The sequence below is a fragment of the Cannabis sativa genome, chromosome 4 (assembly GCF_029168945.1).
Source record: "Cannabis sativa cultivar Pink pepper isolate KNU-18-1 chromosome 4, ASM2916894v1, whole genome shotgun sequence".
Classification (NCBI taxonomy): Eukaryota; Viridiplantae; Streptophyta; class Magnoliopsida; order Rosales; family Cannabaceae; genus Cannabis; species Cannabis sativa.
The window spans coordinates 50,266,008-50,293,636 of NC_083604.1; the positions used below are offsets into that span (position 1 = coordinate 50,266,008).

At 31.7% G+C, this 27,629-nt stretch overlaps 3 protein-coding genes across 4 annotated transcripts; 1 reads left to right on the forward strand and 2 right to left on the reverse strand.

Moving 5' to 3' along the window:
* Positions 1-380: 380 nt before the first annotated feature.
* LOC115713055 (uncharacterized) lies at positions 381-3,641 on the forward strand. 2 transcript variants are annotated; one of them, XM_061114166.1, is made up of 6 exons: positions 394-701; positions 1,484-1,612; positions 1,676-1,944; positions 2,267-2,503; positions 2,605-2,822; positions 3,127-3,641. In XM_061114166.1, exons 3-6 carry the CDS (start codon positions 1,696-1,698, stop codon positions 3,398-3,400), a joined length of 978 nt encoding a protein of 325 aa, XP_060970149.1. In that variant the 5' UTR covers positions 394-701; positions 1,484-1,612; positions 1,676-1,695; the 3' UTR covers positions 3,401-3,641. The 2 variants fall into 2 exon arrangements, with proteins under 2 accessions (XP_030497395.2, XP_060970149.1); XM_030641535.2 differs by lacking the exon at positions 1,484-1,612 and having other exon boundaries at positions 381-701.
* Positions 3,642-3,703: 62 nt separating this feature from the next.
* Positions 3,704-12,127, reverse strand: LOC115713054 (MLO-like protein 13). The gene is made up of 14 exons (XM_030641533.2): positions 11,939-12,127; positions 7,075-7,132; positions 6,370-6,548; positions 6,138-6,254; positions 5,981-6,041; positions 5,756-5,853; positions 5,494-5,568; positions 5,296-5,384; positions 5,153-5,202; positions 5,018-5,058; positions 4,651-4,902; positions 4,476-4,543; positions 4,339-4,399; positions 3,704-4,134 (listed from the first exon to the last, which is right to left on the reverse strand). The coding sequence occupies exons 1-14, from the start codon at positions 12,062-12,064 to the stop codon at positions 3,847-3,849; spliced, it is 1,563 nt and encodes a 520-aa protein (XP_030497393.2). The 5' UTR covers positions 12,065-12,127; the 3' UTR covers positions 3,704-3,846.
* Positions 12,128-23,525: 11,398 nt separating this feature from the next.
* On the reverse strand, positions 23,526-27,259 carry LOC115714011 (endoglucanase 25). Its single transcript, XM_030642512.2, has 6 exons — positions 26,433-27,259; positions 25,677-25,984; positions 24,973-25,434; positions 24,679-24,814; positions 24,370-24,542; positions 23,526-24,271 (listed from the first exon to the last, which is right to left on the reverse strand). The coding sequence occupies exons 1-6, from the start codon at positions 26,809-26,811 to the stop codon at positions 23,870-23,872; spliced, it is 1,860 nt and encodes a 619-aa protein (XP_030498372.2). The 5' UTR covers positions 26,812-27,259; the 3' UTR covers positions 23,526-23,869.
* Between the last annotated feature and the right edge of the window lie 370 nt (positions 27,260-27,629).

Consider the following 27,629-nt stretch of genomic DNA (forward strand, 5'->3'; position numbering starts at 1 on the left):
GACGATAAGCTCAATAAATCTTCCTAGAATGTGTCGACCCCGTTGAAAATACGACATTCCTCAAATGGATTTATAATTATAACAATAAAATACATTTCTTTTTCTTTTTGAACAAATTAACAATAACAATACATTTAATGAAAATGGAAAACAAAAAGTAAAGTCAAAACGAGACCTTGTTGTTGGGTCTGACTATTCCAACACCACACAACCAACAATATATTTTTTTTCCTTCAAAATAAAATAAAAGAAAAAAGAACATTTATTTTGATTTTCTGATTACTTTCTAGAAGAATAGAACAACCAACAATAATTAAACAAATAAATAATAATAATAATAATAATAATAATAATAATAATAATAATAATAGAAAAGAAAGAAGCAGAAGAAGAATTTTGATTATGCTTATCTTAAAAATATAATTTAAAATTAAGGAGAGAAGAGAGAGTTTAATATGCAAGTTCAAATTTTTATTTTTTGAAAGAAAGTCCCAAGAAATAATGGCAGCCCGAGTAATCACTTAAAGCAACCATTTTTTTGTTCCTTTCCGTTTTCGTCTTCTTCTTCTTCAATCAAATCCAAACCAAGAAGCTTCATATTTTTTTAAAGCGACAGTCTCAGGCGGAGGCGCCGTTTTTGGAACCGCAAGCGTTCCTCCCACTGCACAAACAAGTTTTGGGCGTTCCTCCCCTGTTAATCGGTAACGGTTTCTTTCTTTCTCTTTCTTCTCTTTTTCTTTTTCTTTCTTTTCTTTTTTTTTTTTTGTAATTTTTTTTTCTGTTTCTTTTCATGGCTATGATATGAAATTCAGTTTATTTTCTGGGTCAGCGTTACTTCATGAATTTTCGTTTGGATTCTCGTACTTTTTTTGACTGGATTAGGCTAGAATAACTTACAGATAACATGATATAAACCATAGTATTCGATTATAATGATTGTAGGTGTTAAATTAGACCATCAATGATTTATGATTTAGCTCAGTTCGTTTTTTTTTAGTTGGTGACTTCTTTTCTGTAGTATATCCTGGTTCGGCTATATTTAACTTTATTTTATTTTTGGTTTATTTTTGTTCTTTTGCTTTATTTTTAGGTTAAACTCTATCGTTTAGCTGCAGTTTTTTAAGTTTTATGTCTATAAAATTCCAGGGATCGTCATAGTTGATGGGTCAGTGTGTGTGGTGTTGGACTGAGAAAGTGAGCAAACGATTACTGGATTTTGGTTTTTGATACCCTTTTCAAGTTTCATGCTATTCATTATAATAGGTTAATAGGACAAACCCAAAAAACAGTCGTTATACCAGTGAGTTCTGCTAATGCCTAAAAGTATTCTTCTCATATACAATAGAATGCAAATAGTTTACTCTAGCGTATGATAACTTCCTTCTACTATGATTTTGTGTGGCATATTAGAATGGTTCTACTTGCTCATCTAGTCACTGGAAACGTAATATAGTTTTAAGTCCTGCTGTTATTCTTGTTTCAGATGATGAGTATACAGTCATGCAATGCCATGAAGTTCAAGTACTTGACATTGCCTAATTGATTTTAAAGATATATGAGATAGAACTTCTTTATAAAAATTCAAATGTGCATAAATGATGCTTTGGTAAAGGTAAATTAGTATTGCTTTGCTCCAATTATATATTTTTCTTGACGTACTGATATTTGTTTCCAGGTTTCTGAGACCCTACAAAGATGATGAAGTCTTCCGACTCTTCAGAGGAGTTTGGAAAGCATGCAGACTCTGTGCATCATGTGAGGGAAGACAGTGAATATGTTAGGCTTGTTATAAATGAAAGAAGAACAGAAACTGAAATGTTGCAACCTGAGGCAGAAGCAAGGAAGTCTTTGCTTTGGTGGGTCAAAGCCTTATTGTTTTGTGTTGTTGTCACTATATCTATTCTCCTTCTGTTGAAATGGGGAGTTCCATTTGTTTTCGAAAAGGTACTTCCAACTCGTATCTCTCTGTTTTTAATCTCAGTTTTTCTTTGTGATTACATATAAGCAGAGAAAAAGTTGATAGGCCCCTTGCGTCCACAGAATGAGAAGAATGTATGCATAAAAATGATCTATCTGAGTGAAAATAGTAAAGCAGAAGCTGTCTGTTTGTTAAACTATGCTCTGCACTTTAAGGCTGATTCTGTCAAGTTGTTCATTGCTAGCTTGCATTATTAGCCATGTGGCACTATTTAATTTACTTTCTTCCTTGAGAATTGGTTGATATGTGGCACTATTTAATTTCTTTTTTCTTTTTATTTCATTGTAGGTTCTCATCCCAATCATGCAATGGGAAGCCACTGCTTTTGGACGCCCTGTTCTTGCCATAGTTCTTGTTGCTTCTCTGGCTCTTTTTCCTGTGTTCTTAATACCTTCTGGCCCATCTATGTGGTTGGCTGGAATGATTTTTGGATATGGTCTAGGGTTTGTTATAATTATGGTAGGAACAACTATTGGAATGGTCCTGCCATATTTAATTGGTCTTCTATTTCGTGAACGAATCCATGTGAGACTTTTTATCTTTTGACTGTTTATGAAGTTTTAGTTGTCCCAGAGTTGCAATTTGTTAATTCATCTCCTATTTTCATCTGTTGTTTCATTATGTAGCAATGGTTGAATAGATGGCCACAGAAGGCTGAAATGCTTAGACTTGCTGGAGAAGGGAGCTGGTTCCATCAATTCCGAGTAGTAGCTATCTTTAGGGTCTCACCGTTTCCATACACAATCTTCAATTATGCAATTGTTGTAACAAGTATGCGATTTTGGCCTTATTTATGGGGATCCATCGCTGGAATGGTACCAGAGGCTTTCATTTACATTTACAGGTGAGCTGTACTAATTTGATACAGTTAGTATTAACTGTCTTTAAATGGTTTTTACTTAATAGAATTATCCTTGCTCCATTTCTTATGTAATGCTCAACTCAGATAATGACTAGTTTGTATACTAGTTTAATGCTAACAGGTTTTAATATACTAAAAAATTAAAGAAGAGTTTATTTTTAAGATTGCCTTGTTGAATTAGGATTTTACTTTCTGTATCAGCTTGCGTCTGTCACCATTGAACATGTGCGTTTGTATGTAATTCTTCTTCCTATATCTTGTTAACTTTTTCTTTACTACTGTGCAGTGGTCGGTTAATAAGGACATTAGCAAATGTTCAGTATGGAAACTATCACATGACTACAGTGGAGATTGTATACAATATTATTTCATTTATCATTGCCATTATTACAACAGTTGCTTTCACCGTTTATGCAAAAAGAGCTCTCAATGAACTCGAAATGGCAGATACTAATGGAGAAGTATCTGTGGGCAACCACGGTAATTTCGAGATGGAGAAGCTTCCACTTGAAAGACCTAAGCATATGGGACTTTCATATATGTCATCTGCTGAGAAATAACTTAGATAGCCTAAAAGAATCAGAAATTTTAGAGGTATTAGATTCTTTAACTTGTAATCTTTCTTTCTTTCTTTTTTAGTTTTGAAGGTAGTTTTGATCTTTGTAATTACAAGAGAAGGGGAACAAAATATAGGGAAAGAAAAAAAAATTAACTGTTTGTATAAAATGGAAAAGATTTATAAGAACATCGGTGTCTAGTAACGTTTGTTATGCAGAAAAAGGTGGCACCAATTCTTGATTATCATTTTGTTTGCTTTATTATTTTGGTAGTTTTTATGTTTTGAGAAAGTTGACGCTGATTGAAAGCTAGAATAGTATTATGTGATTTTATTTTCATATACAAACTCAAGAATTTGTGAAAACTACACAGATTGAAGCAGCTGCTCTTTTTAATCACTTAATTGCCACCAATTCCTCACTTATGCACATAATCTGTAAGAAAAAAATTAGGATGATGAAAAAGGCGGCTTGGATTTTTGACTCAGTTCAGTCATATATGTTTTTGAGGTTCCTTCTTCATCAACAGCAGTTGATTGTTCTGCAATTTGAACTATTTCGGCTGATTCCTGTTCTGTAATTTGAACAATCTCAGATAATTCTGTATCCATTTTTTGTATCTCTGTTCGTCTAGAATTATTCTGCATGTTTTCACGTCCGCTTTTAACTCCTTCTATCCATCCTTTTATGGTGCCCTCGTGCTCGCCCAACATCCCTTCCTTGAACATGCTACCCATCTGCATCCGTGCCACAAGTCTGTTATACATCCAAGGAAGCAAGAAACAATTCTATTCTCTTTGCTACTACTGATGTTAACAGTTCTATCTGTTTGCAAGGTGGTCGTGATTTCTGCTAGTTTTGTGTGAAATGACTGATAAGGGATATGTAAAAAGAAAGCCTTTAAAACTTTGAACTGAAGTAGCATGTTTAGATTATCAAACCTGAGTAACGAGTGTGTACAAAGGTAATGTGCTGTAACTGCAGAGCACTTGAACAATAACACTGCACAAAACAGGAGCAATAAGCAAAAGGAGAACACAACTCATGAAAAGTTATTGGCTTATGTCAATATCATTACCCTACGAAAAGTCGAGGGATGACAAAGCCCACTTTCTCCATAACGCAGGAGTCAAAACCATAAGTACACTGCAAGAAAGTCAATGTGGATGTCAACTATCTTACTCTTAAATGTATATATTCTATGTAAATATTGTCATGTATGTGTTAATTAACTAGTTGAGAAATTGTTATACCCAAATCCAGAAGAAGAAAGCAATCTCAAATGAGTTTTGAAACAGAATGAAGTGGATCAAGATCAGGACAAAAGCGGGTTTGTGAAACCAGAAGTGTTCATCTGAAGGCCTGACTCTTAAAGTTTCATTATCATTTGTTTTCTTTCTTCCTGTTTTCTGCTGGGATTCCTGATCCTCTTCCTTCTTCTCCACAACTTCCTGAGCTAAGCGGGTGATTATGTGCTCTAACTTCGTGCCGACAAGAAGCAAAAGCTGTGGTTTGAACAAAATATTTAACATAAGAACTTTTGTGTTAAATTGATTTTCCCTTAAGGATGGTAGAGCTATCATAAAAATGTGTAATCTAGAAGAAAACTAAACCACTTACAATCAATGGCAAAAATGATAACCAAAAGTATGAGTGCCATCCTGCATTTAACAATTCAAGCATGAGAAAAGAAACCTTGAAAGATTTTCAATACATGAATGAGGTGTGTAATTGAGAGGTTAAAAGACTTGTTACCATCCATATTCATTAGAAGAAAGATCACAACGAAAAGCCATAGGTACCAGCTGTTGTCAGATGATGAAAAAAAAAATTACAATCAATAAATGTTGAAATTATTTTAACAATGATAAACTAAAATAATAGTTGGTTTTTATCACCTAATGCCAACAATTTTCCTGAAATCAACTTCAAGTGTTCTCAACATGTACTTGTGGAAATTGAAGGTAGGATTGTTAGGACAGTGCTCCTTTTTTATAAGAATTGTGAAGATACATGCAGTGGACACAAGGTAGAGATAAGTTGTTGAAAAATCATTATTAAATAACAAAGGAATTTATAGATTGAAGCTTCTTAACCTTGATGAATCCTTGGCGTAGTGCAATGTAGTCAGATTTTGTGACTGAACCATAAAATTGTTTGAAAAATGATAACTGCAAATAAAACATTAAATTAAAAATTGTAAGCATTTGTTATCTAAATTTTCCTAATCAGCTTATTTCTCTTTCTGTCAAAATAAGCATATAGATACTCAACAAAGTGTGACTAGGAAGTGGAGTATTGCTAGCTTGTATATAAGAATGGTGAATTGGGAAGAAAGAACACAAGTAATTTACTCACAATCCAGCTCACTATTGCTACTCTATTCCAATATCCAGATGCATTTTCTAGGAACTCGCGGTGATGCTTAGCTTGCGTTTTGTCAACATCTGTTCGAACTGCAGATGAAATGAATGATATTTATTAGGCAATTCACAAGTCAAAAACTAGTTTTTATATAGCTTATTCTTTTATATGCAGATAGGTAGTTAGTAGAGAGATTCAGGTTTGGTTTATATGAATTACGGTTTTGAGATGCCTTAATGTCTCTCCTGATGGAATCCTCCCATTGCTTCCAATGACTTATCTGCATGGAATGGAATCCTCACAATTCATAACAGAAAAGGTTTATGTAGAGTATGAAGTATGAAGTTTCTCTCAAAAAGTGTTATCATTTCATTACCTTTGCTCCTCCTAAAATCATTGTTGTAACACAAAACACCACATGAACTACAGCTAATACAAAGATGAAGATGTGTAGGTGATGTAATGCTTCCAATGACAACATTTGAACCTTTCCCTGAAACAGGAAAAGAATGGATCAATTGGGATAAGAGAGATATTTATTCAGACACTTACAACTTACAAGCATTGTGAATTATAAAGATAGGAATACTGAAATCTAATATCAGTACCTTCTCACAATGCCCCAAACCGCCTTCAGACAAAAGCCGGCGTCCATGATGACTATCTTCAGATGTAGGCCTCTTGCAAGGAAGCATGTCGTTCGCAACATGGGATGGGATGCATATTTTGCTTATTAGATTTTGAAAGACAGTTAAGAGAAGCGAAATGAAGCCGAGAAGCATCAGTTCTGTTATTCAGCAACAAGAGCGAGCTTAAACATTTCAATCAAGCAACGGACTCAACAAGAAATGCAGAGACAATAAAAGAAAACTTAGTCCATGTTTGGCATCATAACTAAAAAACTGTTTTTTGTTTTTAAAAACAGAAAATTGTTTTTTGAAAATAAATTGGCTTGTTTGGCCTTGTTTTTTGAAAACAGTTTTCAGAAAACAAAGTTATAAAAAACAAAAATTTTGAAAACAACAAAATGTTGTTTTCTGTTTTAAAAACCAATTCACTTTTGATCAATATTGTTTTTAAAAAACACTAACTAAATGTGACTTGTGTTTTAAAAACTTCAAAAACTATTTTTTGTTCTCATTTCTAAAAACAATTTTTTGAAAACAATACCAAACATGCTCTTAGTTACTTGTAATTAGGAAGTCATTTTCATGGATACTATCTAATCGTAGTAATGTAAGCTGCAAGTACTAGTTTCCAATAATAGATTTATTTAGGGTAAAAAAAGCTTGCAAAAAGGAGTAGAGAGATACCCTCTTTCAATTTCTGTAGGGCTTCAAACAGTGCATCTTGTTTCTCACGATGCAAGAACTGTATTTTCAAACCAACAAAAGAAGTAAAACAAATTTAGTTGTCTCTCTTATCACTTTCTTCTTGCAATGTGAATTTTGTGATAAAGTAGAACTTGGGTCCTTGACTATACTTTTTTTTATTTTAACTTTGAGAAAATTGGCTTAATTTTGTTATCGTATTTTACATGAGTCATACAATACCATGATATGAAAGTTTTAATTTTCATTTTCCTAACATACTACAATTTATGATGACTCATTATGTTAGTGCCTCGAGCTCATTTAGATGACTCAATTTGAGGTCTAACACTTTGCTTGGAAATTGGCGCCATTCCTCTAATGTTTTATATCAAATGTTGTTGAAATTAATATCTTCTGTACTGCCCACACTTTTCATAAAAGCCTCTACTTGTTAATGATATTGTCAACTTTTAATCCCAACCACCTTATGATTTTGTTACCAAAATCCTTACTGATTTTTTACATAAAAAGACTTATACCTCTAGACAACATGAAACCACCTGAAATACAGCTTTTGTGTACAGCAAGGGAAAAGGATAAGTCTCTTTGGTAACATTTTTGTTTTCTAATTTTTTAATCACAAAATGAAAGTAAAATTTTTGTTTTTAAAATTTTTGTTTTTGAAAAACAAAAAGGCGTTCTGTAACCACTTTTGTTTTTCAATTTTAAAAGCAAAAAACAAAAGTATGTTCTATAAAGTTAATTTTCATTTTCATTTTTTGATTTTATTTACGTCGGGTTTAGATCCGGGATCGGATTTGGGTTCAAGTTAGAAGTCGGGTTCAGCGACAGGGCTGTGGGGGGATTTGGGTCCGGGTCATGATCGAAGTCCAAGATATTGATTAAGAAAAAAAAAACTGTTTAAAAAAATATTGAAAATGATTTTTTCTTGTTTTTAATATTTTGATTCTCAATTAAAAAATTGAAAAGTATAAACAGTGTTATTAAACATGTTTTTTAAAAATATTTTTACTTTTTCAATTTTAAAAACAAAAACTGATTAAGAAAGTGTTATCAAACGACACCCTAGTTAATAATATTTTATTTTAAAAAAGCAACTTGGATACTTGAAGTATGCAAGAGTGGCCTCTCACAAAGAGGTTTGGTCATTCATGCCACCCTTTGAAGTAAGTTATCATTGCAATCCAAAACAATGTGATAATCAAGTTTAGAATATATATATATATATATATATATATATATATTTATATATATGCTAACGTATTGTCTAATGTGTTTTAACATGTTGGTGGGTTAATAATAACGAATAATTATAAAAATTAAATAAAAATGGAGGGGGCTATATTGCCTTAACTTGTAAGTTAAAGTTTAAGTGGTAGTAATGGACAAACTGTTAAAGAAGGAAAAAAATATTATAAAAGAAGTATATATAGGATGGTCAAAAGTTCATACGTTGCTTTCAAAAAGAAAAATGTGAAATATTTATTTAAGTTCGGACTTACTAAAAAACATATCCTAGTTGTTAATAATGAACTGTAAGTGATATGGAGTATCTGCTTTGGAAGCTTATATTTGATATCTTCAAATATCGTATATTTTCTATTATAAGAAAAAGAAAGGGAAACCTACCCTGATCAGTTGTGTTTTGTACGTTTGGTGCAAGGATGGCTTTCATACTTTCTAAAACATTCAAAAGTAACCGAAAACCTTCATTTTCCTTTCTTTTTGGGTTAAAAAAAACGACAAGTTTGTCACTTTTTGTATAAACAAACATATAGAAAGCCTTGAGATCAATTGTTCTCCATATTCTTCAACTTGTCTAATGTCTCAATCATATTTTGTGGCCAAGTATTTCTATATTTCTATGTTTATTGAGCTTAATTTCGTTCTAATATTACTCTGTAGGGACTGCAAAAAAAAAATATTACCTTGTAGGGTTTTTTTTATTATGCAACTTTGTCATTAAATGTTGTCTTGAAAGCTTCTATACTTTAATATTAAGAGATTGTTAATAATAATAATAAAAAAAACTACAACTTTTTGCCTTTTATTTGCTACTGCTTGTTGATTTTGAAACCCACCTTGTGTATTGCTAATGCTTAGGGCCCATATGTTTTATTTGGTAGCCATGTCATCTGGTTTTCCATTTGGTAGGTCATTATGAATGGGAAATTTGATTTTCTATACTTATTAAATTTAATTTTTTTTTTAAACCAATATATTTTACACTATAAAAAATATGCCAATTTTTTGAAAACCCCGAAAATACCCCCCTCATAACTCAAACCCTTTCTCTCTCCTCCCTCACTCTCAGCCGACTCTCTCAACTCACCAACTTACCACCCACGGCACCCACCACCCTCACCCACGGCAGCCACCACCCTCACCCACGAGCAACCCACGGCAGCCACCACCCTCACCCACGAAAACCCCAACCTCGACGACTCTCACCCACGCCCCAGCCCCCTTCTCTCTCTTCCTCTCTGAAAACGATTGAAAAAAAAAGGGCCTGGTCCGATGGTCGGACCATGGGGTTCGACCAATCGGACCCATCGGACCCCATGGTCCGACCATCGAACCAGGGCCCTTTTTTTTTGTTTTGAATATTTTTCAGAGAGAGGAAGAGAGATAGTGGCCCGATGGTCGGAACATGGGGTCCGATTGGTCGGACCCTATCGGATCCCATGGTCCGACCATCGGACGTAGGCTTTATTTATTTATTTATTTATTTTGTTTTCATTCGGTTTCAGGGAGAGAGAAAGGGTTTGAGTTATGAGGGGGGTATTTTTGGGGTTTTCAAAAAATTGGCATATTTTTTATAGTGTAAAATGTATTGGTTTAAAAAACAAATTTTTAAATTTAATAAGTATAGAAAATCAAATTTCCCCTTATGAATTTAACTATGTTTTAAAATATATATATATATATATATAATATAAAATGTAGTTATATAACAGAATTCTTGAAGGTCAGTATTCATTTAGTTAGTTAAACCTAAATATAATTAATCTACCTAAAATGTTGCAATTAATAATAAATTTGTTCATATTGTTTATTTTTTATCAAAAATTATTTTCAAATTTTAATATTTAGAATTAGTTAAATTTTAATATTATTTTAAATTAAATTTGAATATTTTGATAGTTTAACTAGATGAGTATTTTCATTAATTTCGAAGATAAATTTAGGACGAGTAATAATATTTTTTTAATTACTATTACAAAGTATAATAGTAATTTTTTTTTTTATTTAAATCACTATTATACTTTCAAATTTTAATGATTATTACTATATTGAATATTATTAATTTTAAAATTATAATATTAAAAAAAACTAAAAACTAAAATAAAATTAACATAGGTGACTTGTCACATAACATCTATATAGTATATATACAAATCTTTAACACGGTGTAATTATGCTTTTACAAGAAAATTTACACAATAATAGACTAAAAATTAAAAAATATATATATATATAAAAAATATATCAACACAGAATTTTTTTTTTTATTATTTTTATGCTTTAAATTTTTTTATTGTTGTTGTTCTATAATTTATCTATAGTTGTATTATAGATGTCATAATATAATTTTTTTTATTGTTTCTTGTTATTTTGTAATTGATTTATAGTTATTGTGAGATTGATTTTTCTTTATTTTCTTACTTTTTGCCGAGACAAGTATATTTTTGTAATTTAAAATTTATACGCGTATTTTTATAAATAAAAACTTTAAGCCGTAAAAGTGTACACAAAACATAAAAAAAATAGTATTTTTTGAAAATTCTTCATTTAACGATATATGGTATATAAAACAACTAACAATTTATTAAGGTAGCATTTGGTAATACTTTTGTTTTTAAATTTTTTAATCACAAAAATAAAAGTAAAATTTTATTTTTTAAAAACAAATGTGTGTTTTATAACCAGTTTTGCTATTCAATTTTAAAAATAAAAAATGAAAGTGTGTTTTGTAAATTTCACTTTCATTTGTTGATTTTAGAAAAGTCAGGTCTGGGTCCAAGTCTAGGTTCGAGTCCGGGGTGACGTCCAGGTATGGGCCCGGGGCTGGGGTCTAGGTCTGAGTCCAAAGCCGGGGGTAGGGTCCGAGTCGGGTCCAAGGTCCAGGGTCTGGGTCGGTTTTGAGGTCCGAGTCCAACGTTCGGTTCGGGTCAGGTCAGGTTTGAGTCCAGGTCGAGATCCGGGTTCGTGTTCTAAAGTCTAGGTTGGGATCGAAGTCCAAAATATTGATAAAAAAACTGTTTAAAAAATTTTGAAAATGACTTTTTATTTTGTTTTCAAAATTTTCAAAAATTTAATTCTCAATTAAAAAATTAAAAAGTAAATAGCTTTATAGAACATAATTTTAAAAAATATTTTTACTTTTTTAATTTTAAAAATAAAAAAAAAAACTAAATAATTAATAATTACAAGATAACTGAACTTATGATAATTGTGGACCAAATAAGGCTTTAATCAATCAAAATCTTATAATCTATCGTGCACCACCATCTAATAATGTTTGGTTATGGATGCTATTCTCACCCAGGTTACCACTTGACAAATAATGCCTAACTAACTTAAACTATATAGTTAAATCATTCTACCTAATGAGATTGTGTATTTTGATTCGGATTGAACATAAATATATGTATGTCTGCCACCATAGTAGCAACATAGGCTACAGCTTTAACAAAGGTGAATTGGATATTCTGATAAGAAGATCAAGAGACATTATCAACTGAAATCAACTTTTAGCCAATGCTATTATGTTAACAAGAGATTATTTTATAGGATTAAGATTTATAAAAAATTCGATTATAGTAACATGAGAATTATGTACCTTTCCCAGCTTATGAAGTGAACGCTCAGCACATAAAGAGATGAGAACAATGACAAAGCAGACAACAGCAACAACCCATGTTGGGGTAAACTCTAATGAGTTACTCAGTTGTTCCTCCTCCGCCATTAGATTTTTTTCACCCCCCAAATTGATGGATACAGCTCAATGTGGCTTGCCCAACTTCATTATAAAGAGGCATATTAATGCTGTTTAAAACACAAAAGAATCATATGAAAATGGTAATACAACTGTTAAAAAAAGCATATTTCTTTGTGAGGGCAAAGCATAGCATATTCCTAGATCATAAAATGGAGAGAACATGATGTGGATGATAATTGTAAGAAAGAAACTAAAATGAGAATCATGGTAATACACGCTATTTATTTTACAGCATAAAACATGACGAGTAACATGATGAATTCATTTGGCATACCGTACCGTGTTGTATTGTATTGTATTATGATAACTCTTGAGTAAAGAGTTATTTGATATCACTTTAAGCATTTTTTTTATGTAATTGTGTGTCATTTAAATATTGTTTGTCTCTTAATTTGTGAAAGTTTCAGTGATTTATGTCTTTGTGTGTATTTTGAAGTTGTTAGTTAAAATCAATAACTCTTGTGCATAAATTGGCAAAGAAAATAGCAAGTTAGTCGTGTTCTTAATTTTGCTGAAATTCTGTGAAGTTTTTGCTGCAGCAAACAGATTTGTGGCTGAGGTGTTTTATTTTCTTAGAAAAAGGTGAGTTGGCATTTCATTAAAAGAGGTGGCATTTGTGGAGATGACGTGGCAATATAAAAGTGGTGGCTGGAGCTATTACATGGAGAGGCTATCTACATGACATGTGTAGGGTTTATTTGGGGCAAAAAGGTACAAAATCTAAGGAGAGAGAAGAGAGAAGGGAGCCTCCATTTAGAAAAAAAAAGGGCTGAACGAAAGGGGGACTCTTGGCTGCCATTTTTACACAGAAAAAAAAAAAGAAGATTGAAAGAAGAAGAAGAAGAAGGAGGAAAGAGGAGAAGCACAACAAGATTCAACATCCATCCTTTTGGAAAAATCCTCTATTATTGTTTGCCATTTCTTTCTTCTCTCTTTTAATTTCTTCCACTTAACATTCAAACTCCATGTCTAAGTTTTATCTTGTAATGGTGGTACTTAAGTTAGCTATGGGCTAAACTTTTTAATGGTTTGAATTGTTGAAGAACCCTATGTTAGTGGAGTAATTTTCTTATGCAAATATTTAGTAAAAATTCTCATGTTCATTCAAGTGTGTGTATTGCTAATTTCTTGATATTGTTTGGCCACCAATAACTTGATTATTGAGTTATATTTAATTCTGGAAAGGTTAAATGTAATGGACTTAGCTTGAATGACACAAGTTCTTAATCTTTTTTTAGGTTAGATTTGAAATAACATAGGAATATGTTATATCCTTGTGTAACAATTGAGAACTATGCTTGAAATGGTATTCTTGAGCTTGCTTGGCATAGGAATATGTTTGAACAGGTCCAAGGATTGATTGCATAAAATTTGGAAGAGTTTTGTGCACTTTAATGGAGTTCTTGTTAACCTGGGATTTTTGCTAAAGATTTGCTAACTTTTTGCTGCAGCAAAAACGCACAGTTTTTGCTAAACATAGGGGGATTCAATAGTTCAAGCCTTTCACATTTCAAAAGCTTACAACTAAATTTTATTTTCATCTTGCATCTACTTTTGAGTTAATTTACTTATTTTCTTACTCCTTTAGTTGATTGATTAATCATTTAGTTTTAGTTTTTAGGCTTGTTGCTTGGTAATTAATTTTTGCAATAGAAATTTTATTTTCACAGTCCTTGTGGAGACGATACTCATTACTTATCACTGTATTACTTGTTTGTGACTACGTGCACTTGCGTATCTAATTTTAACACAACATATTAGTATTAATATTATTTAATAGACTACTTATATTTGGTATTGACTTGTATTAATAGGTTATGTAAAATTATACTATCTTTACTATAAACCCGACTCCAATCGCGATCTCGGCCTAGACCATGTTTTGGAACTGGGCTGGGTTTGAGTGCAGGCTGGGTCCACTTTCGAATTCGGGGTTCGATGTCCGGGTCGAGATCCTAGTTTGTAATTTGAGGCCAGGGTCGGGGTCCGAGTCCAGTTCTCAAACTATTTTTAACAAAAAAAATTGTAAACCGCCAAAACTGAATAACCCGCCCAAACCGAACCGAAAAATCTGGTAAAAATTACAAACCGAAATAACCCGAAAAAATTACAACACGCCCAATCTGTTAATTGGGCGGGTTGAAAATAGGTCCAACCCGCCCAATTAAACCGAATAACCCGACCAACCTGACTTTGAATTTTTTTTTACATTTTAGTTTTTATTATATATAACATAAATGATTAAATATATAATAATATAAAATTATATACTTAATTGTTAGTTTCAAAGTCATATATATTGTGTTGTGCTTTAGTGGAATTTGATATTTTCAATTTATCTTTTTAATTTTTATTGACTTTGAAACCAAAAAAAAAAAAAAAAGTATGGCCAGTTTGGGCGGGTTAACCCGACCAAACCGTTAGTCGTTTTGCAATTTTTTTTTTTTAAATTGGGCGGGTTGCACTTAAATTTTAGCAACTCGAACTTTAGATTGGATTAGAAAATATATAGGATAAACCGCCCAAACCGACCGATGTACAACCCTAGAAGCTATAGATTCCATATCTATGTTTAGCGCTCCCACTCAATTGTACTATCATGTTCCCAAAATGTACGTATCACCCAGACCAAAAGGTAGGCTTAACTAACAAATCAAAGAACACAAATAACACTCTTGAGATCAAATCTAAGCATGTCAGGATTAAGATCTTTTGATATAAGATCAACCATTGATATTGACTTAGAAAGATACAACGGTAAGATTATAATATCTTGACCAAGATCAATATCGGTCACTGTCCAATGTATACTCCATACATCCGAAACTAGCATACTTTGCCAATGTTCTGGAAAGAACATCACAGTTATCCAAGGTGTAAGTATACTTTATCGCTGATTATCACATCAGTGTGAATCCAGTGCACTGATGAATCAAGGGACATTATCTTTTAAAGCATATAATCACAATTACATTTCACTGTGTTGACATCACTATAATTGTGAATAACTTTATGTTCTCGACTTAACAGATTTTGTACACATTAAACCATAACACATGAAAACTACATGTAAACATAAATGACTTCTAATCTTCTATTGATAACAAATCAGATTGTATTAAAATGGGTTTTATTTAGGGCATAAAATCCCAACAATATCGACAACCATAATATATTCTTAAAATGTCAAAAAACTATCAATATCCTATTGACATCCTATAAACATATTCTTAAAAAAATTGAAAAGACCTACTATCGATAACATATTGACATTTTATCGATATAACTAATAAATTCTTACAAATATATCCTAATCAAAATGTCGATAAACCATAAATAAGATGTCGATAACCTATCGATATACAGTAAAAAAAATAGAAAATTCTTATGCTCAAACTATTTTCAATTATGGTCGACATTATATCGATAACCTACCAATATCTCATCGATAACACTGTTAAAATACACAGACACCACTGAAGAACATACATAAAAACACACATTATCCAAAATCTACAAAAATTCAACTAATCTGAAGAACATACACAAATTTGCATCCTAATCTATGAAAAATCTAATTTTTTATTTATAAAAAAAAAAACTTCCTTTTTTACTGAGCTTGGTGGTGGCGACGATTTGACTTTGGGTTCTCTCGGTGGTGGCCTGATGTCGGTGGTTCGTGGTCATGGTCGTCATGGGTCGCCTTCGTTGTCGTCTTCGTGGTGGTGACCGTTGGGTCGCCTGGGGGAAATGGAGAGAGAGAGAGAGAGAGAGAGAGAGAGAGAGAGAGAGAGAGAGAGAGAGAGAGAGAGGGAGAAACGGATGCGAGATTGAGAAAGTGGATGAGACTTTAGGCATTTGGGTGGGTTTGTAGCCGTTTGGAGGGATCGTGGTCTCTCAGTGGTTCTATCACACTGGTTGGGTTCTTGGTCTGGTGCAGAGAGAGAGAGAACGAGGAAGAGTGAGAAGAGGAAGAGAGAGACAATAGGGGAGGGAAAATTAAATAAAAGGGTATTTTGGATAGTTTAAGAAAATAATGACATTATTTTGTACAAATTAGTGGAAGATATAATTTTTGATATTGAGAGTTTTATTATGTATTATTAATAAAATTTCTCTAAATAAAAATGACATGTATTTAATGGAACTGGAGTGTAACTTTTGACAACTAATTGGTATCGTGGGCATGCATTATACAATTTGAAAGAATATATAATACAGGAAAAATTTAAAATGCACCTTCTTTAAAAAGGTATATCGATACACTTTTATCTATTTCGACATCTGGAAGAATTTTTTAGTTCAATTCTTTCATAATCGTGTATGTTGTGGTTATTAAAATATTTTGTAAAATTTTGAGACCTTTAGAGAAATAAAATACGCCGAAAATAGGATTTAAATAGTCTATTGTACGTGTGACTCTTTTCTTTTATACTCGTGAAAGTAGACTATTTAAACACTGCTTTCTATATTGTAAATTATTTCGAAATTTTTAAAATTTTGCATAAAGTCTTAAATAAGTATAACATATACAATTATAAAAAATAAAAAAATAGACTAAATTTTTTTTCGAATGTCGAAACAGATAAGAGGTGCATTGATGCACCTTTTTTAGGGGTGTGCATTGTATATAAGAGCTTCTCCAAGGAAGCGGCATTTTATATAAATGTCGTTCCTTTTTGTTCCAAGGAGGCACCATTCAACACAGCATTTTGAGGTTAATGCTACAGTGCACGGCATATATGCCGTGCACTGTAGACCACGGTATATGTTTTTTTTTTTTAAATAATATTTATATATATTTATATTATTTGATTTATTTATTAAATTAAAATTTTAATTTTGAGAAATTTTACAATAAATCTTTTTAAATATAATGTATTGTTTGAGTACCTCACAAATTTTTTTAGTCTAACATTTTTATAGTTGTGCATATTATAATTATTTAAGATATTTTGTAAAATTTTGAAAAATTTAAAAAAATTTAACACGCCAAAAATAATGTATCTTTTTAAAAGTGATACACTGATATACTCCTATCTATTTTAGCATTCAAGACACTTTTTTAGTCTATTATTATTTCATAGTCGTGTACATTATAGTTATTAAATATAGCTTGCAAAATTTCAAAAAATCAGAGAAATTTAACACGCCGAAAATAAAATTTAAACTGTGTGTTGTATGCATTACTTTTTCATTTAGAGGGGTACATTGTTGTGATTTTAGTTAATTAATATGATATTAATTTTTTTAATTTTATTAAAAAAATAATTTAATAATAAGGAATATTTTTTTAGTGTAATTTTTGGTGTTGTGGTTGGAGTGGTAATACTTTTTGACACTAAATTTGGTGATAGTGTAACACCAAATTTAGTATGCTCCTTGGAGATGCTCTAAGTTCGTAAAATTTAGGAGGGCATGGATCTGGGGTGGACAACGCCGGTCCATGGAATTCGCATAAAAACTAATTAAAATTATTTATTATGTATTAAATAATATAATTTATATTGTATTAAATTTTATAGTAGTAATAATTAATATAATATATTATTTTATTAAAACATAATATTTATTGCCATTTAATACAGTACAATTCTTGCACAGAAATCCAAAAAAGCTCGAGCTGGGAGAATCAATTGAAAAACATTTTAAAATCAAGTGTTATAAAATAATATAAAATAATATAAAGTAGATGAGAAGAAAGAAGAAGAAGATGAAGAGAGAAAGAGAAAGTGAATGAGAATTTCTGAGTTGTTTATTCCAATGGGGTGAACCCCTATTTATACAAATACAAGAGTGAAATATTAAGAAACTAAGAAAAAGGGAAACTAAGAAAAAGAGGAATATTGATTACAATTAATGGTAATAAATAAAAGATTTGGACATCCACATAATTATTAATATTTATAACACTCCCCCTTGGATGTCCATAATAGCTGCCTTATTAAAAATCTTGCTGAAAACTTGGTCAAAGGAAAAGAGTATAGTGTAAACTAACTCCCTCCCCCTCATTTAGGCATTTGTGGAGATCTTCTAATCGACGAATTTCGATCTTGTCTGCCGTCTTCTCAAATGTTGATGTTGGTAATAACTTTGTGAATAAGTTTGCAAGATTGACACTTGATTGAATATGTTGAACACCAATATGCATTTTCTTGAAGCGTATAAAGAAGAATTTCGTGAAATGTGTTCTAACTCTATCTCCTTCAATGTACCTCCTTTTAGTTGAGCGATCCAAGTAATATTATCCATAGAGAATTGCTTGGGTTGATACTTCTTTATTGAGTGCAATTCATATGTTTCCCGAATATGCTATGTCAATGATCTCACTCACACACATTCTCTACTTGCTTCATAAAATGCAAGTATGTTAACATGATTTATAGTTGCCTCGTTAAAAACCTTGCCAGAAAAACCCAGTGTGACAAAATCTGAGCTAGGGAAAAAGAGTACAATATATATTTCATATTCATAACTATTTGTAAGTTGCCTCGTTAAAAACCTTGCCAGGAAAACCCATTGGGACAAAACCTGAACTAAGGGAAAAAGAGTGCAACATGAATATGTCTCCCCCTCATGCACATATGATCCATAATTCTTTTGGTGATAATATATCTCATAAGATTATTGTTATCACTTTTAAAATATCAGCATATATAATCTTTGATCATATATTTTCTATAACTCTTCCAGAGTATGTATGGACTTCTAAATTATAGATGAGGGGTTCGCGGAACATTAATATTTATCCAACTAATTGTATCATTCATGTGTATATACAATCTTGTTCATACTAAAATTTAACATTTTAAGTAGATATGAACATAACACATTAATGATAATATAAATTTCATTTGTGACAATGATGGTACTCCAATACCATATATTTGTTCCATCTTGTTGTATGATCTTAATTTTCATATCAAATGATCATATATCTATAATTCTTGATACATATGAAGTACTTCAGGACTTCAATACTAGTGAACAAACTTTATACATTTAATATTTCTCGATATACAAAAGAAATAAAAGTTTGTTCTTCAATTAATCAAAAACTCTTCAAGAGTCTATCACAACGTATAATTTACGTATTTATACTGCATAGACAACCATACGTATTTTTCAAACAATAATTTACTTACATGTCTTTATTTCATACAAAGATCTTTGTCATATAGTGCGCGCGACTTAGAATTTATATCACTTAAGACATGTATTAAATTCTTCTAGAATTTTTAGATAAGGCTTATTTCAAATTCTCACTATATTAGGAGCTCCAAATAAATAATCTTTTGTTGCAACATTTATGTGACGCTTATAAATCCTCATAAAATATATTCCAGGCTATAATCAAATAATGATTATATTTTCTCAATATTTAAGCCTTACTTCAATCAATCTCATGTCTATGCAAACTTTGTACAACAATTCATTATGTACAAATACATATATGCAAATTTCTCATTAGAAATATTTATTTGCACACCCTACAGGTCTTACTTCACTTTATGTGAGTAAATTTGCCTGGATTGCGTCATAATATTTTGGCCAAAAATCAAAATGTAAGTCGATGATTCTCGACAAATCTAATACCATGATCCTTGCTATCTCATGTTAGTTTATTGCATATGCACACATTCAATATTTATTGTCGACAAAAATTTCAATAAATGATAATTTCCTCCCATATTGACATAACTTATAGAGATCTCTTTAAATTACATATTTTCAAATATGTTTATCATTTATAGGTACCTATAACGAATCACTTCAGGGATTCAATTATGATCAAATGTGTTATGTCTAACTTCTTTTGGGAGTCTCTTCTAGAGTACCGTTTTCATCACGGTTATCATTTTTAAATCATCAATACTTTATAACTTTAAGGTATCTTCATGAGTACCTCTAGATTTAACAATTTCAGGGCAAATCAAATGAACATTTACTAATAATTTCTATATTGTTCATTTACGCTTCAGGCGTTTTCAACTCATTCTATCTCAACTTTGAGTAATATTGATTTGCAGTTGGTATATATCATTTTGAACTATATTGTTCTTATATACTTTGTGCAAGGATCATTTTTCAAAAATTATCATCGATCCCAACTGCTTCTCTCCCCCTGATCGAGAGAATTTTTAAAAATTGTGATATCTAATAATATTAATATACCTGTAGGGATTTCAATATATCACAATGAATCAATATCTATTTAAACTCATATATATTATATGACATTGAACTTCAGGTTCAATAACTTCAGTTTCAAGTTCAATACTTATGAACTTAATTCATTTCTAAGAATGAGTCATACGTGTATAATTAGAAATACATAAATTTACACATTTTGTAAATGCATGATCATATAATCTTATCACATCGATAAGAAACTATGCAATAAAAATCTAATAATGGCTCAAGACTGTTAAAGAAATATAATTTAAATATTTTCTATGTGCAAATATATGCACATTCTTCTTTTGAGCCTTATAAATTAACAATGAGAAGAATCTTTTGGTTCTTCAACAAAATTTAGTCAAATCCTTTGACAATTTATTGCATATGATTGATCATGTCAAAATTCAATTAATGAACTTCAGGTTCACTATAATTTGTATTTCAATGAAACTTTCTAAGGTAATGTAAATTTATTACAACATAATCATTATAAGTTTCATTTTTATATACACGAATAATATAATTATATTATTCTCCAAAACATATACACTCTTCAGGAATCACTATCATCAATTCAATGATGTGTATAATTTAAAAGATACATGACAACCTCATCATGTTATTGTAATGGTCAAATAGATATAACCATAACATATCATTCATTTTTCCTGATATCTTTCTAACAAGTTGTCTAATTTATTAATAGACTATTCATCAGTCTAATTATCATGACTTGATATATTATATATTTAAATGTACAACCAGTACATATAATAAGTTATTTCTTATCACTTTTATAACTAGATAAAAGTTATACATCTAGGTACATACAAATATATTTTACTACTCCAAGTAGCAATTGTATGTAAGACTTCTTCAGGAAGCTTTTCAAATAATCATTTTGTGATTCTTTATCACTTTGATTATATTGGATCACTAACAAATGTTAGTAAGTTATATATTCACTTCTGGGAATATGCAAACTGAATTATATAGTAACTATATATATACATATCCTGTACTAACAATAGTTTGAAACTATTGATTTCAAGAAATAATAAAATATGTATATATTAATTTGCTTTTGGCATTGCCAATATATGTGAAATCTATATTCTTTGAAATAGAATTTCATGTCTATTCATTCTCTTCACGGAATGATATTTAAATATTCTAAATGTACAATAAATTTGTACAATTCACATTCTATTCAATAATCAAATATACTTTTATCTTGATTATAAGTGTGTCCGTAAGTAGTACGAATACGACTACTATTATTCAATTCCACACATGATATATAGATTTTATACACTTTGATTGTGTGTGGTATCTCATCTTTTGGTTGTTTCCACTTTCTTCTGGAAATATTTGAGTAAATAATGTCATCGATTGTTTAAAATCATTACATTCACTTCGGGGAATGACGTTGAACAAGTAGAACATTATTATAAATTTCTTAAAAATTTATTACTTGTTCATCCATAAAAAATATAAGAAATTATTCAACAATTTATTTTACGATATTTCAAAGAATATATGAATGCAATTTTTGCATAATCTCCAAGATGTATGCAAAATTTGATCTTTAATATATGTCACATGCAATAATTTCCAACATTGCAAGTAATAACAATGTATAGTAACATGACTAATACAAACAATCTTTAAAAGTAGTTGAATTTAATTCGTATCATTCTCTGTAGGGAATGATGAACAATAAATACATGTCTCATATATTTAAATAACATTAGTCATGCTCACTGTTATTCTTATACTTTGATGTTTCAATGCAATTTTCTTAACATTCTGTTTAGGTATTCCAAACCCACTATAAAATTGCATCAATAATAATCATTTGTAATGATTCTTTAGTTGTATTCACATAAATACAATCATTTTTTTTGACAAATATAAAACATTTACTTCAGGAAATGTTTGTCAAAATCTATATCGATATTAGATTACTTTTCATTGTCCTCAAAGAATACAAGAACATATATATAAATATGTATTCATCTCTTTCATTATATATCTATCAACTATATAATGAATATTACGTTTGCATAATCTTTATGATATATGCAAGATTTTATTGAGGACGCATAATCATCAGGATATATGCAATATTTTATCGAGGATGCATAATCTTCAGGATATATGCAATATTTTATCGATGATGCATAATCTTTAAGATATATGCAATATTTTATCGAGGATGCATAATCTTCAGGATATATGCAATATTTTATCGATGATGCATAATCTTTAAGATATATGCAATATTTTATCGAGGATACATAATCTTCAGGATATATGTATAATTTATATAGATTTTCTCTATAATATCATAGGCAAATATATATTGTAAATATTATGAATGATAAGAATATAATATGTATATATATATATGAAATCAATAGTAAATATATAAAAACATATACATACATATATAATATATAGATATATAGATAAAAAGAAAATGAATTCTTGAAATTGTTTCAGTCAGATAAGTATATATATAAATATATATTTAGTGTATCGTGACTTTGAAATAATTCAAGAACTTTAACAAAATACTTACATTGGGACTTGGGCAGAGACTCATGCTTGAAGCTTGGGCAGAGACTCGTGCTGATAACGTGTTATAAAATAATATAAAATAATATAAAGTAGATGAGAAGAAAGAAGAAGAAGATGAAGAGAGAAAGAGAAAGTGAATGAGAATTTCTGAGTTGTTTATTCCAATGGGGTGAACCCCTATTTATACAAATACAAGAGTGAAATATTAAGAAACTAAGAAAAAGGGAAACTAAGAAAAAGAGGAATATTGATTACAATTAATGGTAATAAATAAAAGATTTAGACATCCACATAATTATTAATATTTATAACAGTCCAGTTTTTATTTTATTTTTTTTTTTTTCGAGCTTATCTGATTCAACTTTGTCCGGAGAATTGTGTTTTGGCATATCAATTTGCTACAAATAAATGGAGGTAAGAAAAACAACAGTGAATTTATTGAGAACATGTAACCCTCCCTTGCTCGCTGTAAACCTCTTTGAGAAGACAAAATTTAGTATGAGAAAGTACCCAGCTGCTTTTATATACTTTTTCTTAGAAATCAATACAAAATTTGGTAGGAAACTGCCATGGAGTTTGTGAGAAGGAAAACATCAAATACCACTTTCATCGATTGCAGTTCAAATATAAAAGAGAAAAACTACAATCACTAAGCAGGTTCCCATAAGAGCTAAGATCATTGAAATTTATTAGTTAAGGTTTTCAAACTGTTTAATTCCAGTGTTTCAAAGAATACATGATTGTTTTCATACAAATATATACTGTATAAATCACAAAACCCACAAAGAGACTGTCGTAGGAAGTATCGTATCATTTCTTATGCCAGCACAACAATCTGCAGAAGATTTGTCCATTAGTATCATCTCCTTTCCTCTCCCATCTCTTGAACTTTACACTACTCTTTATGGTCAAGGTGACTCAAGTTCCAAAAACTATTGCAGCAAAATCATCTAACATCAAGTCACACAACATTCTTAACAAAGAGAAATTGACAACCGCCGGGGCATCTCATGGTTTCCAAGGTGCTGGAGGTGGTGGTGGAGTTGGAAACATTGGGGGAATAGCAGAGAAAATAGTGTTCTTATCAATCCCGCCACCCTTTTCTCCTGACAATGCAACAAGTGCAGCAACTAGACCTGCATTGCCTGCAAGAGTCGGCTCTGTGTAATTGTAATTGGAACGCACATCACGGAAACCATCATGCTTATCTGGCCCGGCAACCATAGCTCCATTAATTACATTAGGGTTTGCCTTTTTAGAGTCCCTCCATTTCCAGCCTCCTTTGCAGTTATACTTGACCTTATTCTTTGGGATAGAAGCACCTCTGTGGTGCACACGTTTCGGGAAATGATTACCAAAACCAACAACATAACTCATTTTCCGAGGATTTTTACCGAGGACGTAATCGATCTACCAAAACAGCAAAGTTAAAAGAGTTAGTTACTATTTTTGGAAAACACAGCTTATAGTAGAAAGTAGAGTTGGTAGGAAAAATTAAGCCTACACACCTGGGTCTTGGCAAAGTCACGTAAAACATCAGTAGAATAGAAATTAGGTCCACAGTACCATCCAGGTGTATCTGCAGCATCAAGATAATCACTGAACAGGGTAGCTAGAAAAGCTGCATTGACTACATACTGAAGGGGCTGAGGTCTTCCATGATTCAGCTGTATCAAACCTCCTGGAAGAAAAGAAAAACAAAAAAGGGCGAAAATATTAGACAAAAGACCCATACACAAGTCAATGAAATAATGAACCACATTCGGCCCTTAAAAGTCATCATCCATAAATCCATTAATGAACCATGAACGCAGTACCTCTTGTTCTGTTAAAGCTATTGAAGATTGGCAGGTATGAGCACATGATTATGCTAGTCTGATTGTGGAATGTCCTCAGAATCTCTTCATATGGATACCCAGGGCTCAAAAATAATCTCAGACGACTCAAAAGCACCTAAATCAAAGTAAGAGGATCATTCAGCCACTGAACATCTTTTGAAACAATGATTCCAAAAACAAGTAGATGATATGCAGCCATTAATATAGACAACTGGAGATGCAACTTATTTCATAAAGAATAGATATGTAACAAAAAATTCTCCATTAACATACCTGAGCACCGGTAAGCTTGTTGTCCCAGCTCAACACACCGTAATCAGGACCTCCCCAGAAGGCACCAGCATGTTTGGCAAGACCAGGAGCTGTAGCAAGCTGAAGATATGAGTTATTTCCAGTGGCATAGTATAACCAAGCTCCACCCCATAAGAACTCATCCCAGTAACCAGTGGAATTATAGAATGTAGCAGCCTCTGCACTACCCGCACTGTATCTTCCCCTCTGTTCCCTTGAAAACCTGAAGAGCGTCTTAGCACCGTGAACAAGTTTCTGCGAGTATGCCTTGTTGTCTTTGAAAACAATAGAAGCAGATGCTAAAGCAGCAGCCATTTCAGCAGCAAGATCTGAGCAACTGCTACAGTCAACCACAGGTCGATCATAATCAATATCTTCAGGACGTGTCCAGCAATAATGGTCGTTGGGGGTGGTACTTCCTCCAGAGGTATCCCCAGAACCAACCTGCCAAAATTAAAATGGAAAGACGAAAATACATCAGCGGCATACTCCACAGATGATCCAAGGAAGAAGCTCTAAAATAGTGGCTGAATACAACTTAACAAAAATAGATAAGTACCAAATATCGACAAAATGCCCTTTACAAACAGCCAATTCATTTACAATTACATGACAAGTAAAAAAGTAAACTAAATAAAACAAGATCAGAACCATTTACAGCCAATCAAATTAATTGTGAACAGTACCTGTGCAGCAAGCCTGTCAATTTGATCAGCGGTATGATTGAATGTCTTCAGAAAGTAATCAGTTCCCCACTTGATCACATCTTTAACGTGGTTGAGCTCTCCAGCAGCTTCATACTTTCCGCTATACTCAATGACACTCCAACTCAACATGGTCATGGAAAAAGCCATTGGGAAGTTGAACTTGATCGCATCTCCAGCATCATAATATCCACCCGACAAATCCTTCATTATCGAATCCCCCTCTTTTCCATCGTGCGTGCAAGAGTTACCCCTCCACGACACATTGTTATGTTTAGGAAGCTTACCAGCTACAATTGTTAAAGGGATCAAACAAAATCATTAGTAAGACAACCTAAACATACAAAAGTAAAAGTCAAATGGAATTATTTTTTATAAATCTCAGTAAGTGTAATGAGATTTTGCAATGCAAGCAATTTGAATCATCCAATCTATTCTTAGAATTATTGTTATACATAATTCATTCAATTATATAAGTGAGAGAATCCAATCCGCAATTCTATGTATAATTCAGAGCCCGATATTTGGCCTAGAAAATTAATCGAAATTCTATAACTTTTTCGAGAGGAAATGATGATGTAGAAACTGATATTTGTCACTTTTGACGTTTATCACTTAAAAGATCAAGTTTTTGAAGGTCAGATCTAAGCTACCCAAGCCAGTTGGACCAAGCTAGAAAGGAATCATCACTAAACGACATCAAATAAAATGAGTACGAGGGAGTAAAAAGACACATACATCGCTGGGCGTTGAAGAACATAAGGGCCTTGTGAAGAGCGAGAGTGTAGTTATCAGGAGGAGCATGGGCGTGTTTATGGCGAGGAACAGTCTTGACGATGAGAGTGATCAATCCAGCGAGAACAGCAGAGACGAGCAAGGTCCCAACCGTCCAAACAAAGATCTTACGGCTGACAATGATGCATCCCAGATCCACATACTTCTTCTTCTTCTGCTCCCCAGTGGGTCCCAAAAGCCAACTCTGCTGGGTCTCATCCAAAGGCCGAGACGACAACGCCGCCCGATCAAAGTCCTGGAGATTCCGGCTCCGATCATCGTCGGTAGCCGAATCAGCGGCATTGATCTCCAATGGACCCCCCCATGGATCCCGGCCGTACATGGTGATTGTGTTCTAGCTCTCGTTCTAGTGTGGTTTGAAGAGTAGTAGTACTAGTTTGGGAGAGGTAGAGAGAGAAAGAGTGAGACCCAGATCTGGGTTTTAGAGAGAGAGGGATAGAAATGGTAGCTGAAAGTTTCTTTTATGGAGAAAAATGGGAGAAGAAGAAGAAAGAAGAAAGTGTCGGTCGGAGTGTGAGTGAAGGTATGGAGGAGTTGGATGATGAGATAAAAATATATAATGAAAGGACTAATAAGCAAAAGATATAAATAGAAAAGGACAAATATGCAAATATTAATAATATATTATATTGTCACATTTTTCTTAAAATATTATAAAATGAGAATCCAATCCAGCCCAAGTTGAATAATTGAGTGGTCGATGGATGGGAACAGCGCCTTATGACGGTGGGTGCTTTCTCTCTCTTTCTATCTCTAACCTTTATTTCTTTTATTTATTATTATAACAGTTGTCACCTATTGGATAATTAAAATTAAAATTCATATTATTATTATTACTATTCTAATTTTGTAAGTTACGAAAATATATCATTAATAATATTTATTCGTTTTCCTTTTCAAAAGAAAAAAAGACAATAATATGTGTGTTCATTAGTTACTATTCATTTAACACATTTATTATTAACAGTCCTCTCGATGATCCAGCAATGTAATGTTGGTTTAGGTTGAGGATAATATAAGTGTATTGTGGTAATGATATTAATTAATTGATTATGTAAATATATTAAAGGAATATGATTGGGATATGGGTTGTTAGTATTTTGGTTTTTGTTGATTAATTAATTATTAGGGCTTTTTTTT

Excerpts from the sequence above, each read along its gene's own strand:
- LOC115713055 (XM_030641535.2), top strand. The coding sequence starts at position 1,696 with ATGATGAAGTCTTCCGACTCTTCAGAGGAGTTTGGAAAGCATGCAGAC. Across the intron at positions 2,504-2,604 it reads TATTTCGTGAACGAATCCAT|CAATGGTTGAATAGATGGCC; the intron begins GTGAGACTTTTT and ends TTCATTATGTAG. Across the intron at positions 2,823-3,126 it reads GCTTTCATTTACATTTACAG|TGGTCGGTTAATAAGGACAT; the intron begins GTGAGCTGTACT and ends ACTACTGTGCAG.
- LOC115714011 (XM_030642512.2), bottom strand. The coding sequence starts at position 26,811 with ATGTACGGCCGGGATCCATGGGGGGGTCCATTGGAGATCAATGCCGCT. Across the intron at positions 25,435-25,676 it reads TTGACAGGCTTGCTGCACAG|GTTGGTTCTGGGGATACCTC; the intron begins GTACTGTTCACA and ends TAATTTTGGCAG. Across the intron at positions 24,543-24,678 it reads TAGCTTTAACAGAACAAGAG|GAGGTTTGATACAGCTGAAT; the intron begins GTACTGCGTTCA and ends CTTTTCTTCCAG.
- LOC115713054 (XM_030641533.2), bottom strand. The coding sequence starts at position 12,064 with ATGGCGGAGGAGGAACAACTGAGTAACTCATTAGAGTTTACCCCAACA. Across the intron at positions 6,042-6,137 it reads TGATTTTAGGAGGAGCAAAG|ATAAGTCATTGGAAGCAATG; the intron begins GTAATGAAATGA and ends CATTCCATGCAG. Across the intron at positions 4,544-4,650 it reads CTTTCTTCTTCTGGATTTGG|TGTACTTATGGTTTTGACTC; the intron begins GTATAACAATTT and ends ACTTTCTTGCAG.